This window comes from Pleurodeles waltl, chromosome 11 (genome assembly GCF_031143425.1).
Source record: "Pleurodeles waltl isolate 20211129_DDA chromosome 11, aPleWal1.hap1.20221129, whole genome shotgun sequence".
NCBI classification, from domain to species: Eukaryota; Metazoa; Chordata; class Amphibia; order Caudata; family Salamandridae; genus Pleurodeles; species Pleurodeles waltl.
This window is the reverse complement of record NC_090450.1, coordinates 80,175,403-80,190,539: the sequence shown is the minus strand read 5'-3', so window position 1 is coordinate 80,190,539 and position 15,137 is coordinate 80,175,403. Positions and strand designations below refer to the sequence as shown.

General features: G+C 43.8%; 1 protein-coding gene across 1 annotated transcript in view; it reads right to left on the bottom strand.

Moving 5' to 3' along the window:
• Window positions 1-15,137, bottom strand: part of RFC4 (replication factor C subunit 4) — an 86,015-nt gene that overhangs the window by 47,826 nt on the left and 23,052 nt on the right. Inside the window, exon 3 of the mRNA XM_069213113.1 lies at window positions 2,151-2,229. Within this exon, the coding sequence (XP_069069214.1) occupies window positions 2,151-2,229 (79 nt within the window). The remainder of the gene's footprint in view (window positions 1-2,150; window positions 2,230-15,137) is intronic.

Below are 15,137 nucleotides of genomic sequence, written 5' to 3'. Positions count from 1 at the left end.
TTAGGGTTGAGTCTGCGAGTGCATGCGCTAACGCATGTGTTTCCCTTGTGAGACTCTGCTGTATTCAGTACAGGGCTTGGAGCCGGCCTGTTGCTCACCATTTGTTGGTTTGCCTGGCACTCTTCTTAACAGCCTCGTAATTCGTCAAGGCACGCCTGGCATCACTTCAGTTTTTTTGTGTGGAGCAGCGATCAATGCACTAATTGATTTGAGCTTAATAGTGCCCGTCCACTCCTCCCAATGTGATCGAGGTACTATTTGTTGTTTTTAACTTCGAGTGCCCTGCAAATATAAGTCTTGTGACTGGCAAAAAAGTGCCCAGCAGACACACAATTGCAAAGTTTTATTGTTTAGAGCTAACTTTATTTTGCCAAGTTGTCTTTTCTCCTTTTGGTCTCAGGTTTTCTTTTGTTTCTTCTGGTGGGTGCTGTTGTCAAAAGATGACAACTTGTTTGAAATATACAAAATCTATTGCATTGCGAATGCTTGTTTTTAAAGGAAATGCCAGGTTACTGGTGTCCGAAACATGTCACCTTTGACAGTGTAAATTGTCCCTTATTAGCAACTGTTTACACAGACTTATGAGTCTCTGCTATTCTCAACGCTTTATTCTGTTTTTGCTCTCTTTACAGTTAGGCTGCTTCTCGTTGTATAACTCTTAGATGGCAATTGATGCACAAAATATGCCTTGCAATTTAGGTCCTTTAACATGTTAAACAGCTACGAATGCAGTCTCAAACATTACATCTTATTCAACAACAGCACATATCAACAGCTCAGCAGTATGCTATTGGGAAACTCTTTTGTCCCTACGTAGGCAAAATTCACCATAAGCTGGAGGGAAGAAACATGGGAAGATAATTTCCAGGCATTTATAAGACAGGTCGTACTTGGCTCAGGTACATCATTTATAATATGGCTCGTACCGGTATCTTTTTCAAAATTATTTATTGGAACCACACTGTCAAACATTATCTGCAATTCACATGCAATGCGAATCCTCTCTAAGTTGGGCAACTGGCTGTTAAGGTACAAATTGTCAACAACATAGTCAAAACAGCATCCTTCTCAAAGTGACCTTTGGCAATGGTGCTCTCCAGTCAACTTAGTTTAAATTAATAGATTCAATAGAGATCAAATACAATGCCCCAAGTTCTTGCTGTAGTGTTTTCATCCAGGTGGCTAAAGGTAAAGTTTCAGCATGTGGGGTTTCAGAAATAATTAATCAGAAAAGCTAAGGGGCAAGAGACAATGGTCACGCTATGTCACTGCATGTGGATGCCTGCAAACTGCAAGCAAGGGAAGGGGTACTTAAACCAACCTGTTTCACAGTATGTCAAACATAACATTTAAGAAAGGCATATTAAGGACCACGTACTGCTAGACCTAGGTAGCAAGTGTCCATTAAAACCCAAAGTATCCATCTTAGAAGTCGGTCTAATACACTAAAAAACAGAAAGCATGCTTTTAAAATTTCAGATGAATTATAGGGCATGCCAAGCCACAGTCTATAACAGTACTGTGTACCCTATATTGGGTAAGGTCACCTTGAGGAAAACAAATCTAATCTTTGCACACTTATTGTACTAAAGCATAACAATCCCCAAAACACCTAATTTCTTTCAAAGTTATTTGTGAGGCTCACAATCGATCCCTCCTGTTCTACACAGATTTAAGAGTATTATGGTTAACCTCCCATTGATGTTGGTCTGATTTTCCTATCCATTAGCAGGTGTGTGAGAGACAAAGGGTAATCAGCAATTAATAAGTAAGAGGGGCATGTAATTACTGCTGACCTCAATCAGCCACAGTGACTTTCCCTATGAAGTGTTTTGTAATTTGAGACTGATTTAAGCAACAAACTTTTAAATAATATGTATGCACATAAGGGTACTTCTATAGTGCAACCATATCTGGGAAGCAACCGATCAAGTAACATCTAAACTGTACGGTGCACAAACAACCTAAAAACAACCTAAAAACTACACTGAGCTTAATAACAAACATATGTTAATGAAGGTGCATGCATGTTAATTTACCTTAAGGGCTTTTCATAAAGATGTGCCACAGTTTTGTTTGAAAGCCATAAGTATGTGTATCCCGAGATCAAATCCTGAAACAGAATGTGATCCGTTGATTGCTATACTCACATCAGCACCCTCCAATGATTTCTTCAGCACCGCCACAACTTCTTCCTGGAAAGCTACTTCATCAATACATTTTGGGCGACTAGTAAAAAAGTAAGTGAAATGCAAGTTTTTAGTATTATGGTCTGTATAACTACTTCATATCACAAAATGGTATTTAGATCGCATCTGTACATTTCTTCATTTGACTTGCACATCACCCATGCTATGTACAAAATATTATGAATTAACATAATGTACTACTTACAACAATTTGAAATTTGCTGTACTAAAATACTTATGCAAATGATTTACATTTGTCTGGCAATCAGTTTTAAAAAGCTGGGTATTAAATACATACACAAAATTACACCAGAGGAAATCCTTTTATCTCACAACAGTTGGCTTGTTTAGTATTATGTTCAGCATTTGGCGTTTTTTTTGCACATCAGGCACAAACGTTGCAAACGAAAACTAAACAGTATAGAACGCAATGCAATCGTTATGGAGGATCAAAAATGTATTGCTATGTATGGGATCATCAATGGCTTGAATCAACATAGAGGAGTTAATTTTCCCTGGTTGGGCACCTTGTGATGCTTCCAGGCAGAGAAGAAGGATTGATGCAGTAAGGAACAAAGAGTGGAGTCATTCTCACATTAGTGGGGGACAAAGTGAGAATGGTAATCTGAAACATCAATAGTCTAAATCACACGGGAACAAAAGGACAGCCTACCTCAAAGAAACAAGGAGAAAACCTTTTTTTTTTCCTTTTACAGAGGATATTTTCACCCCTATAAATCAAGAAGTTCAGAAGAGGTAGAATGGGCAAGAGTGCTAGCCATCCTATTCTATATGGAAGGATACTGGAGTGGCAAAACGTGTCTCACTGAGGATCAGCAAATATCTGACACCACCAGTCAATATGGACTGACCCGGAGTCCATATTGACTAGCGTGGAGAAAAACGCCCCCACCCATTTGTATGCACTCCATCTGGAGGAGGCAATGTTTTCACCAATGCTGCAGGATTGGGCAGTATTCATGGATATGTAAATATTGGGTTAGGGATACAGTTTTGGGAGTCTGGCAAGGAAAGGCACTCAACTGCTAATGGAACAGTACAAACGAAAGATCTAAGCCAATGGCTAAACACAGCCACGCTACAATCCCTTCTAGAGGCAGGGAAAACATGATACATGTAGGACAGGAATGCTCAGATAGTCTCTCTTGATGCAGCAGTTCATTAATGGCTTCTGCCGCCTAGCCTCCACTTTTTCTGGAGGCAACAAAACACATGCTCAATCTTGCAAAACTCACATATTAAAGGAGAACATAGTCATACCACTCACCCCGTTGGCGATGACACACAGGCCTTCAACCTCCCAGTTAAGGGCAGAGTGGCTTCTAAATATGGGATTCACTTACAACTTCAGGGAGAATGTTTGGGACTGCTCCAGTAGAATATGGAAGTAATGTTCGTGGGAGATGCTCTATCATGGATTTTTCAAAGGTATACTGCCATTTTAGTTCAACACATGTTAAAGCTGGATTAAAAGGCAGATACTAAAGGGTTATTGTTGCAGGGAGAAGAGGTCACCTCATGGCTTGGCTGTCGATTTTTAACCTGATGGTCAGGATGTAAACCCAGCCTTGGCACCTGACGGTCAAATCTTGTGATTTTTGTGAATCTTTCTGCCTAAAAGCGATATAAATACATGAAATGTAAAGGTGAAATGTGACTGAAAAATATAATTATTTACAGCACTGTTGTTGTTCTCCAGCTAGGTTTGGGCTCTATAGATACCAATACATACATCCAAACAATGCCTACAAATGGCCATGATAGTACTACTTTTAAAACCACTCTCATATTAAGGTAGCGCCAACAGGACCCCATCATTTATTAACATTAACTATACAGTCTTCAATAGGGTCAATAAACAAGGTTGCAAAAACATCACGACAGAACAATGCAGATCAGTCAACATTCATGCTAGTCGGGAAGGTATTCAGCACTGGGAGCCTGCAGCATGGATTATATGAGACTTATTATAAAAAATAAAATAAAAAAAAAACACCGTCACACAGCAGCACCAGTGGACTCTTAAAAGGCATTTTGCTCAATTAGTAGGGTGCTAATATTTCAGGTACAGAGGCACAAGCATTTGATCAAAGTTGAATACAAATGAACAAAAAGCCTATTGTATGGAACAAAACTGAGATACATTATAGTTATCAGACATCTGGCAGATGGTATGGATGCTACTATCCCTTACTCACTATTATTTGTATACTGCAAACGATCAGGGAGCGATCCAAGGGCACAACGTAAAGTAAAACACCTGTTGGAGTACATTACACATTTCACAAACACCCAATGTTGTTTTAAACAGTATTATATGAGGAGAATGAATGAATCGGAAATCTCTTTGCCTGTTAGGATAAACCTTATAAAGCTTAATTACATCCAAGGCTGCTCTTCTAGATGGCTGCAAAGCTTTATTTTCCAAGTAGCATCATATAGGATTCATTAAAACAAACTCTTTATTTTATAAATCAAGAGTTTCAAAGCCTGACTCACTGGTGGGGGAGTGGTAGTTCAAAATATCAAAAGATGAATATATGGCACAACGACAGCGCTCACGTTGAAGCACTTCACACACCCAAGTTAAGCAACGAGTTGCCATCCTCTTGCACTAGGGCTTCCTACTGCCAAGATAGCTGAAAACTTCGAAATGTTAAGCTTTTTGACGAACTTTTTTTTTTTTTTTTTACTTAAATGGAAAAAAAATGTCCTAACCAGGGCTCTGCAAGAGATGGAAGGTGGGCAGAAGTTCCCTCATAAAAAACACGTAACAGCTGATACAATAAATACAAGTAACCAAAGTCACTGGACATGCAAGAGGGACTTAGAGTTAGGAAAAACAGATCGGTTATAATATGCAGAACAGGCAACAGTGCCTTGTGGCTTATAAAATGGGAACATGACAAGTTCTACCCTTATTATTAAAAAGTGAAGGATATCTTGTGCCTTTAAAAAGGGCACTCTCGATTTAAGACACATAAAAAAAAAAACACTGACCTGAGGAGGGGTAACTGAAATCATTATACAAAACTATATGGTCCATGGCAGCTATAGCCTCACGTAGTATACAGCTAAGAGGAAGGTGTAAAAACTATTATGAAGGCTCCCTCATGCAAAATAGATTATCAAGTGTTCCTAAAGACGTTCGCTTTATCCTGGACAAAATGTGGCAAGTTAGGGACAATGTGACAAGTGATGGGCCCTACAAATAATTCAAATGTATTGGAAATACGTGCTCTCGTGTAATAAGAGTAATCACTGGAATTTTCAGTCCAGTAAGGCAAGCAGACCTCTTTTTTTAGGAAACGATTATCATGTCAATATAGATTATCTTCAATGAGGCAGTGCAGTGAACAAAACCCAATTGCTGGTTGCCACGAAATAGGATATTGCCCACTTATGGAAAACCCAGATACCACCTCCACTAACCATTGGTGGAATCAGAGCTGAAACATATGCTTAATGGAAAATATGTGTTTAAAGTTCAACCAATAAAATAAATTACACGCTGTTTAGGGCCTTCTTTCTGGATTTTGCTAAATAGTACTACCCAGGTTTCATCGAAGTCGAAGAACCCCAATATATGCACACTCTTTGAAACCTATATCTAACTGTTGCCCCAGTGTGATCAGAGAATCCATAAAGAACTGATTGCTAATTGAAGTAACTGATGTGGGAACCCAGAAAGGAAGACTGAATTTCTGTGCTCTCCAATCCCCCCGTTCATTGCCTCGCTCGTCTATGTAATACTAATGTATAAATTGCATTTATGTTATGTTACTGTAGCGATATCTTTAATTGAACTATACAAGATACATCTATATTTGGTCTGCAGCAACCATCAATGCAAAGCTCCAGCAATGACCGCCCACCCTACCTGCTGTTTGTGCTGCAGTGATGACCATCTGCAACGCCCAATCTGTTCTTCACTACAGCTACAGCAGTCCATGACGCCAAACCTGTTTCTTGCGGCCCCCTCCTATGCAAACAGAACTCTTTGTGCTAGATTTCAGAAAGTAACTTTTTAGCTGGACTGATCTGGTATCCGTATCCAACCCATGCTCCATTGCTGCTGCTCTGAACTTGTGAATTTCCACTGGTCTGGTGTGACCAGATGACCACAACTGCCACTTTGTGCTTTTAGGTGCTATTTTTACCTAAAACATTAAATAAGAATATCTTCTGTTCTACTGATTGGATTTTGTTAGTTTCAATGTAATTTCATTTAGTAAAATGGGCTCTCCTTTTCTAAATTGGTTTTGGATTTTTCCTGTCTTATGTTTTCACCTGATTATTGTTTGAGTCCTGCATAAATATTTTACACTTGGCCTTCAAGTTAAGTCTGACTGCTTTGTATCACACTACCAGCGGTTAAACACAGGTTAATTTAATGTATTTTGTGGTTCGTCTTGACAAGGATCGTGGTTGTTGTCCGTGTAGGGTTTTCACACCCCTAAACCATCAACCCAATTTCCTACACTGGGTACAGACTCCCAGTCTCCCGTTTTTCAAAACAAATCATATTAAAAATGCATACTTATGCACATTTAAACAGAGGCTGTCATCCCTCTTCAACCTCTGATCTGGTCAAGTGTCATGCACTTTTAATTCGACCCACCAGAGCATTCAGCAGGGGCTGATGGGTCAGCCCACCTCATCAATTGTCTTGCAATGTGAGTGACATCCTTTTGCTTGATCGCATATGCAGAGCTGCTTAAAAAGTTGTCCCTGCACATTAGTGCCAAGACTGGAACGCCTGGCCTTCTGGGCCACTCATTTATCTTTAATATATAAATTATATTTTTGGCAATTACTTCTCATATTGCATATGTTTGAAAATAAATGTTATTTTTAAAACCACTGCTGGTCTGCCAAAGCCAAATCTCTTGGATTTGTAATGCATTAAAATGTGATTTTGCCTTGAACCTGTTTGTACAAGCTTTTGAAGAATTGTGTTTTGTAAAGTTTTGCTTTTTTCCTAATTACTGGCTGTAGGAGGCTGGACTGGCTTGTAGTGAGTACCAAGGGGTACTTGCACCTTGCACCAGGCCCAGTTATCCCTTATTAGTGTATAGGGTGTCTAGCAGCATAGGCTGATAGATAATGGTAGCTTAGCAGAGCAGCTTAGGCTGAACTAGGAGACGAGTGAAGCTCCTACAGTACCACTTAGTGTCATATGCACAATATCATAAGAAAACACAATACACAGTTATACTAAAAATAAAGGTACTTTATTTTTATGACAATATGCCAAAGTATCTCAGAGTGTACCCTCAGTGAGAGGATAGGAAATATACACAAGATATATATACACAATACCAGAAATATGCAGTATAGTCTTAGAAAACAGTGCAAACAATGTATAGTTACAATAGGATGCAATGGGAACACATAGGGATAGGGGCAACACAAACCATATACTCCAAAAGTGGAATGCGAACCACGAATGGACCCCAAACCTATGTGACCTTGTAGAGGGTCGCTGGGACTATTAGAAAATAGTAAGGGTTAGAAAAATATCCCATCCCAAGACCCTGAAAAGTGAGTGCAAAGTGCACTAAAGTTCCCCAAAGGACAAAGAAGTCGTGATAGGGGAATACTGCAGGAAAGACACAAACCAGCAATGCAACAACAATGGATTTCCAGTCGAGGGTACCTGTGGAACAAGGGGACCAAGTCCAAAAGTCACAAGCAAGTCGGAGATGGGCAGATGCCCAGGAAATGCCAGCTGTGGGTGCAAAGAAGCTTCTACTGGACAGAAGAAGCTTAGGTTTCTGCAGGAACGACAAGGGCTAGAGACTTCCCCTTTGGAGGACGGATCCCTCACGCCGTGGAGAGTCGTGCAGAAGTGTTTTCCCGCCGAAAGACCGCCAACAAGCCTTGCTAGCTGCAAATTGTGCGGTAAGCGTTTTTGGATGCTGCTGTAGCCCAGGAAGGACCAGGATGTCGCAAATTGCATCAGGAGAGAGAGGGGACGTCGAGCAAGACAAGGAGCCCTCTCAGCAGCAGGTAGCACCCGGAGAAGTGCCAGAAACAGGCACTACGAGGATGCGTGAAACGGTGCTCACCCGAAGTCGCACAAAGAAGTCCCACGTCGCCGGAGAACAACTTAGGAGGTCGTGCAATGCAGGTTAGAGTGCCGTGGACCCAGGCTGGACTGTGCACAAAGGATTTCCGCCGGAAGTGCACGGAGGCCGGAGTAGCTGCAAAAGTCACGGTTCCCAGCAATGCAGTCTGGCGTGGGGAGGCAAGGACTTACCTCCACCAAACTTGGACTGAAGAGTCACTGGACTGTGGGAGTCACTTGGACAGAGTTGCTGGATTCGAGGGACCTCGCTCGTCGTGCTGAGAGGAGACCCAAGGGACCGGTAATGCAGCTTTTTGGTGCCTGCGGTTGCAGGGGGAAGATTCCGTCGACCCACAGGAGATTTCTTCGGAGCTTCTAGTGCAGAGAGGAGGCAGACTACCCCCCACAGCATGCACCACCAGGAAAACAGTCGAGAAGGCGGCAGGATCAGCGTTACAGAGTTGCAGTAGTCGTCTTTGCTACGATGTTGCAGTTTTGCAGGCTTCCAGCGCGGTCAGCAGTCGATTCCTTGGCAGAAGGTGAAGAGAGAGATGCAGAGGAACTCGGATGAGCTCTTGCATTCGTTATCTAAAGTTTCCCCAGAGACAGAGACCCTAAATAGCCAGAAAAGAGGGTTTGGCTACCTAGGAGAGAGGATAGGCTAGCAACACCTGAAGGAGCCTATCAGAAGGAGTCTCTGGCGTCACCTGATGGCACTGGCCACTCAGAGCAGTCCAGTGTGCCAGCAGCACCTCTGTTTCCAAGATGGCAGAGGTCTGGAGCACACTGGAGGAGCTCTGGACACCTCCCAGGGGAGGTGCAGGTCAGGGGAGTGGTCACTCCCCTTTCCTTTGTCCAGTTTCGCGCCAGAGCAGGGCTAAGGGGTCCCCTGAACCAGTGTAGACTGGCTTATGCAGAATTGGGCACATCTGTGCCCAAGAAAGCATTTCCAGAGGCTGGGGGAGGCTACTCCTCCCCTGCCTTCACACCATTTTCCAAAGGGAGAGGGTGTAACACCCTCTCTCAGAGGAAGTTCTTTGTTCTGCCATCCTGGGCCAGGCCTGGCTGGACCCCAGGAGGGCAGATGCCTGTCTGAGGGGTTGGCAGCAGCAGCAGCTGCAGTGAAACCCCAGGAAAGGCAGTTTGGCAGTACCAGTGTCTGTGCTACAGACCACTGGGATCATGGGATTGTGCCAACTATGCCAGGATGGCATAGAGGGGGCAATTCCATGATCATAGACATGTTACATGGCCATATTCGGAGTTACCATTGTGAAGCTACATATAGGTAGTGACCTATATGTAGTGCACGCGTGTAATGGTGTCCCCGCACTCACAAAGTCCGGGGAATTGGCCCTGAACAATGTGGGGGCACCTTGGCTAGTGCCAGGGTGCCCTCACACTAAGTAACCTTGCACCTAACCTTTACCAGGTAAAGGTTAGACATATAGGTGACTTATAAGTTACTTAAGTGCAGTGTAAAATGGCTGTAAAATAACGTGGACGTTATTTCACTCAGGCTGCAGTGGCAGGCCTGTGTAAGAATTGTCAGAGCTCCCTATGGGTGGCAAAAGAAATGCTGCAGCCCATAGGGATCTCCTGGAACCCCAATACCCTGGGTACCTCAGTACCATATACTAGGGAATTATAAGGGTGTTCCAGTAAGCCAATGTAAATTGGTAAAATTGGTCACTAGCCTGTTAGTGACAATTTGAAAGAAATGAGAGAGCATAACCACTGAGGTTCTGATTAGCAGAGCCTCAGTGAGACAGTTAGTCACTACACAGGTAACACATTCAGGCACACTTATGAGCACTGGGGCCCTGGGTGACAGGGTCCCAGTGACACATACAACTAAAACAACATATATACAGTGAAAAATGGGGGTAACATGCCAGGCAAGATGGTACTTTCCTACACAACCCCCCCCCAAACGAAGGACAATAAGACTAGCCATGACCTGATGAGTCTTCATTGTCTAAGTGGAAATATCTGGAGAGTCCATCTGCATTGGAGTGGCTACTCCCAGGTCTATGTTCCACTGTATAGTCCATTCCCTGTAGGGATATGGACCACCTCAATAATTTAGGATTTTCACCTTTCATTTGTTTTAGCCAAAGTAGAGGTTTGTGGTCTGTCTGAACAATAAAGTGAGTGCCAAACAGGTATGGCCTCAACTTCTTCAGAGCCCAGACCACAGCAAAGGCCTCCCTCTCTATGGCAGACTAGGGGTCAACTTCCTACTAATAAAAGCAACAGGTTGATCCTGGCCCTCAGAATTAAGTTGTGATAGGACTGCCCCTACTCCTAATTCAAATGCATCAGTTTGGACATAGAATTTTTTAGAGTAACTAGGGCTTTTCAGGACAGGTGCAGAGCACATGGCCTGCTTCAGCTCCTCAAAAGCTTTCTGACAGTTTGCTGTCCATAATACCCTTTTAGGCATTTTCTTGGATGTGAGGTCATTAAGAGGGGCTGCAATGGAGCCATAGTTCTTAATGAACCTCCTGTAATACCCAGTGAGGCCTAGGAAGGCTCTCACTTGAGTCTGAGTGGTAGGGGGAACCCAATCAATAATTGTTTGGATTTTCCCCTGAAGTGGTGCAATCTGTTCCCCACCAACAAGGTGTCCCAGATAAACCACCTTACCCTGCCCTATCTGGCACTTTGAACCTTGATAGTGAGGCCTGCCTTTTGCAGGGCCTCCAAAACTTTCCATAGGTGGACCAGGTGATCATCCCAGCTGGAGCTAAAGACAGCTATATCGTCCAAATATGCTGCACTGAAAGCTTCCAGCCCTTGTAGGACTGTGTTCACCAACCTCTGAAAAGTGGCAGGTGCATTTTTCAATCCAAAAGGCATTACAGTAAACTGGTAATGGCCTCCAATGGTTGAAAATGCAGTTTTAGGTTTAGCATCTTCTGATAATTTGATCTGCCAATACCCTGAAATCAAATCAAAAGTGCTTAGATACTTGGCAGATGCCAGTGTATCTATGAGCTCATCTGCCCTGGGTATAGGGTGAGCATCAGTTTTGGTTACCTGGTTGAGACCTCCGTAGTCTACACAAAACCGCATTTCCTTCTTTCCATCTTTGGAATGGGGTTTTGGTACAAGTACCACAGGAGAAGCCCATGGACTTTCAGAGTGCTCAACCACTCCCAGTTCTAACATTTTCTGCACCTCTTGCTTTATGCAGTCCCCGACATGGTCAGGCTGCCTATAGATCTTACTTTTGACAGGTAAACTGTCTCCAGTATCTTTAGTGTGCTCACACCAAGAAGTGGTACCTGGCACAGTAGAGAAGAGTTCAGAAAACTGACCCAGAAGATTTATGCAATGGTCTTTCTGCTCAGCAGTAAGACAATCAGCCAAAACTACACCTTCCACAAGAGCATCTTGTTCTGTGGAAGAGAAGAGATCAGGTAGAGGATCACTGTCTTCTTCCTGTCCCTCATCAGTTGCCATGAGCAGGGTGAGATCAGCCCTGTCATAGTAGGGTTTCAGGCGGTTGACATGGAGCACCCTAAGGGGACTCCTGGCAGTGCCTAAGTCAACTAAATAGGTGACTTCTCCCTTCTTTTCAACAATTGTGTGGGGTCCACTCCATTTATCTTGGAGTGCTCTTGGGGCCACAGGCTCCAAGACCCACACTTTCTGCCCTGGTTTGTACTGAACCAAAACAGCCTTCTGATCATGCCATTGCTTCTGGAGCTCTTGGCTGGCCTGAAGGTTTTTACTGGCGTTTTTCATATACTCAGCCATCCTTGATCTGAGGCCAAGTACATAATCCACAATATCTTGCTTTGGAGCTTTTAAAGGTTGTTCCCAACCCTCCTTGACAAGTGTTAGTGGACCCCTAACAGGGTGACCAAAGAGGAGTTCAAAGGGGCTGAAGCCCACTCCTTTCTGGGGTACCTCCCTGTAGGCAAAAAGGAGGCATGGTAATAGGATATCCCATCTCCTGCGGAGTTTTTCAGGGAGACCCATAATCATGCCTTTGAGAGTTTTGTTAAATCTCTCCACCAGTCCATTTGTTTGTGGATGATAGGGTGTAGTGAACTTGTAAGTCACACCACACTCCTTTCACATGGCCTTTAAGTATGCAGACATGAAATTGCTTCCCCTGTCTGATACTACTTCCTTTGGGAAGCCCACCCTAGAAAATATTCCTAGGAGGGCCTTTGCCCTGCAGGTCCTGTAGTGGTCCTTAAAGGAATTGCTTCAGGATATCTTGTGGCATGGTCCACTACCACCAAGATAAACCTATTGCCTGAAGCAGTAGGAGGGTCAAGGGGGCCAACTATGTCAACCCCTACCCTTTCAAAGGGAACCCCAACCACAGGCAGTGGGATAAAGGGTACCTTTGGAGTGCCACCTGTCTTGCCACTGGCTTGACAGGTTTCACAGGACTTACAAAATTCCTTTGTGTCCTCAGACATCCTAGGCCAATGAAACAAGGGGACAAGTCTGTCCCAAGTTTTCATTTGTCCCAGGTGTCCAGCTAGGGGAATGTCGTGGGCTAGAGTTAGGAGGAACTTTCTGTACTCCTGAGGAATCACTAACCTCCTGGCAGTTCCAGGTTTAGGATCCCTTGCTTCAGTGTACAAGAGGTTGTCCTCCCAGTAAACTCTGTGAGAGTCACTGACATCCCCATTAGCCTGTTTGACAGCTTGCTGTCTTAGACCCTCTAGTGTGGGACAGGTTTTCTGTGCCACACTCAGCTCCTCCCTGGCAGGCCCCCCTTCACCCAAAAGCTCAGCAGTGTCTGCTTCCAGCTCCTCTGGTGTAGGTTCTGCACAGGGTGGAAATTCTTCTTCCTTAGAAGTAGAATCCACTGTAGAGGGAGGGATAGTAGGAAGTGGTTTGCTTCTACTAGCCCTAGCTTTAGGGAGCACTTGGTCCATTGTTCCAGGATCCAAGCTTCCCTGTCCTTTTTGCTTTTTGGCCTGAGCCCTGGTTAAAGCAAAAATATGCCCTGGGATGCCCAGCATTGCTGCATGGGCCTCCAACTCAACATCTGACCAAGCTGATGTCTCCAAATCATTTCCTAGTAGACAGTCTACAGGTAAATCTGTGGCTACCACAACTTTCTTTGGACCAGTAACCCCCCCCCAGTTGAGATTTACAACAGCCATGGGGTGGCTAAGTGTGTTGTTGTGAGCATCGGTTACTTGGTACTGGTGACCAAGTAGGTGTTGTTCAGGGTGGACCAGTTTCTCTATTACCATAGTCACACTGGCTCCAGTGTCCCTGTAGGCCTGAACCTCAACACCATTTATTAGGGGTAGCTGCTTGTACTTATCCATATTAAAGGGACAAGCAACTAAGGTGGCTAAATCAATATATATACAGTGAAAAATGGGGGTAACATGCCAGGCAAGATGGTACTTTCCTACACTGGCAAATTGTTTGGTTGTGTTGTTGCACATAACACCTCATACATCTTGCTAAGGACTGGCATGTTGCTCTGGACAAGTTATCAAACATAAGCCAAAAACCAACTATAGAATGGAAGTGAATGTCTGGAAAGGGTGTTTAAGAAGATAGTAAGAAGTACATCATGGATCATTATGAAAACCTACGAAATTTCAATAAGTCAATGTAATACACATTGCTCACTGGGCAGTACGGTAAGCTGTGGGTAGATCATTATACTGGAGTTGAATATTGATGGCAAAATCAAGTCTTTCCAAGAAATACAGAAGCATGTGGGTATATCAATTTGTGAATCAGAGCAGCAAGTTACATTTTGAAGGAAGCCAAATATAAATGGGTGGCTCTAGCATACATGCACAAGAGGTGCACAATAGTTGACTAAATGTTGGTACTGTGGACACCAATCAATCGCATAATACTGCAAAACAATGTGGAGGGCTATTACTCAATGCATAATGGCTACTGACGTAGCAGATGGACGAGTTTGCTGCAACAGCTTGTACACAAACTAAGATTGTTGTAATGTCAAGTTCAAATGTATACTATTCAATACACATTTATTAGAACTACATAAAATGAAAGAATATTTACGATGAATGTATGAGGTGCTCTGACTCTTAAGAACATATTTGTTCACATGTCAAGGAAGGGTCTGCAGGTAAAGGCATTCGTACAAGGCAGAGGCTCACTAGGGAAGTGTAGAATGTCAGGCTGTCATGAACCACTGCCGATAGGGGTGAAAGACTATGCAGGAGGTTGTGGATAAGTTGCAACTGCAGTTTGGAACAATTGCCTTAGTTACACATTAGAACAGTGCAATTACTCAGAGGTATCTCACAATGGTGCTTGCCTACCAAGAACTCTCTCTCCAGCAATCAATAGACTCAATTACGGAGAACATATGTGCGCTGCGGTTGGCGTTTCAAAAGCTGAAACTCAATTAAAACTCCAAGCAGGCACCTTCCAAGATGATGACGACCGGTACCCTTGGACTCCTCTCACAACGGCGAGCATGCTCATAAGGACACAGAGGGTGGACATCATCGACCTAGACTGTCCTGAGGTCCTGCTGACGCAATTTGGAGGAGGTAAGATCTTGCCTTCCCCAATAGCGACGGTACCCCTGTGTACTTTGTCTTCTTCACCTCCTGAGGCCTCTGTGCACTATTTGCATAATTCCTTTGTGCACAGCCTGGCCCAGGTCCTCAGCACTCCATCCTGCAACGCTCAACTCGCTGAGTTGTTCTCCAGCGGTGTGGGACCTTCCTTTGTTGTGCTGCATCAACCGCGTTTTGTAGCTCCTTTGTCCCTGTGTACTGGGACCCACCAGGGGTGTAGCTGGCATCCTGAGGGTTCTCAAGTGCTGGAAGCCCCCTCTTCCTCCTCACACAGAGTTGAGGCCCCCAGGTCGCTCCTGG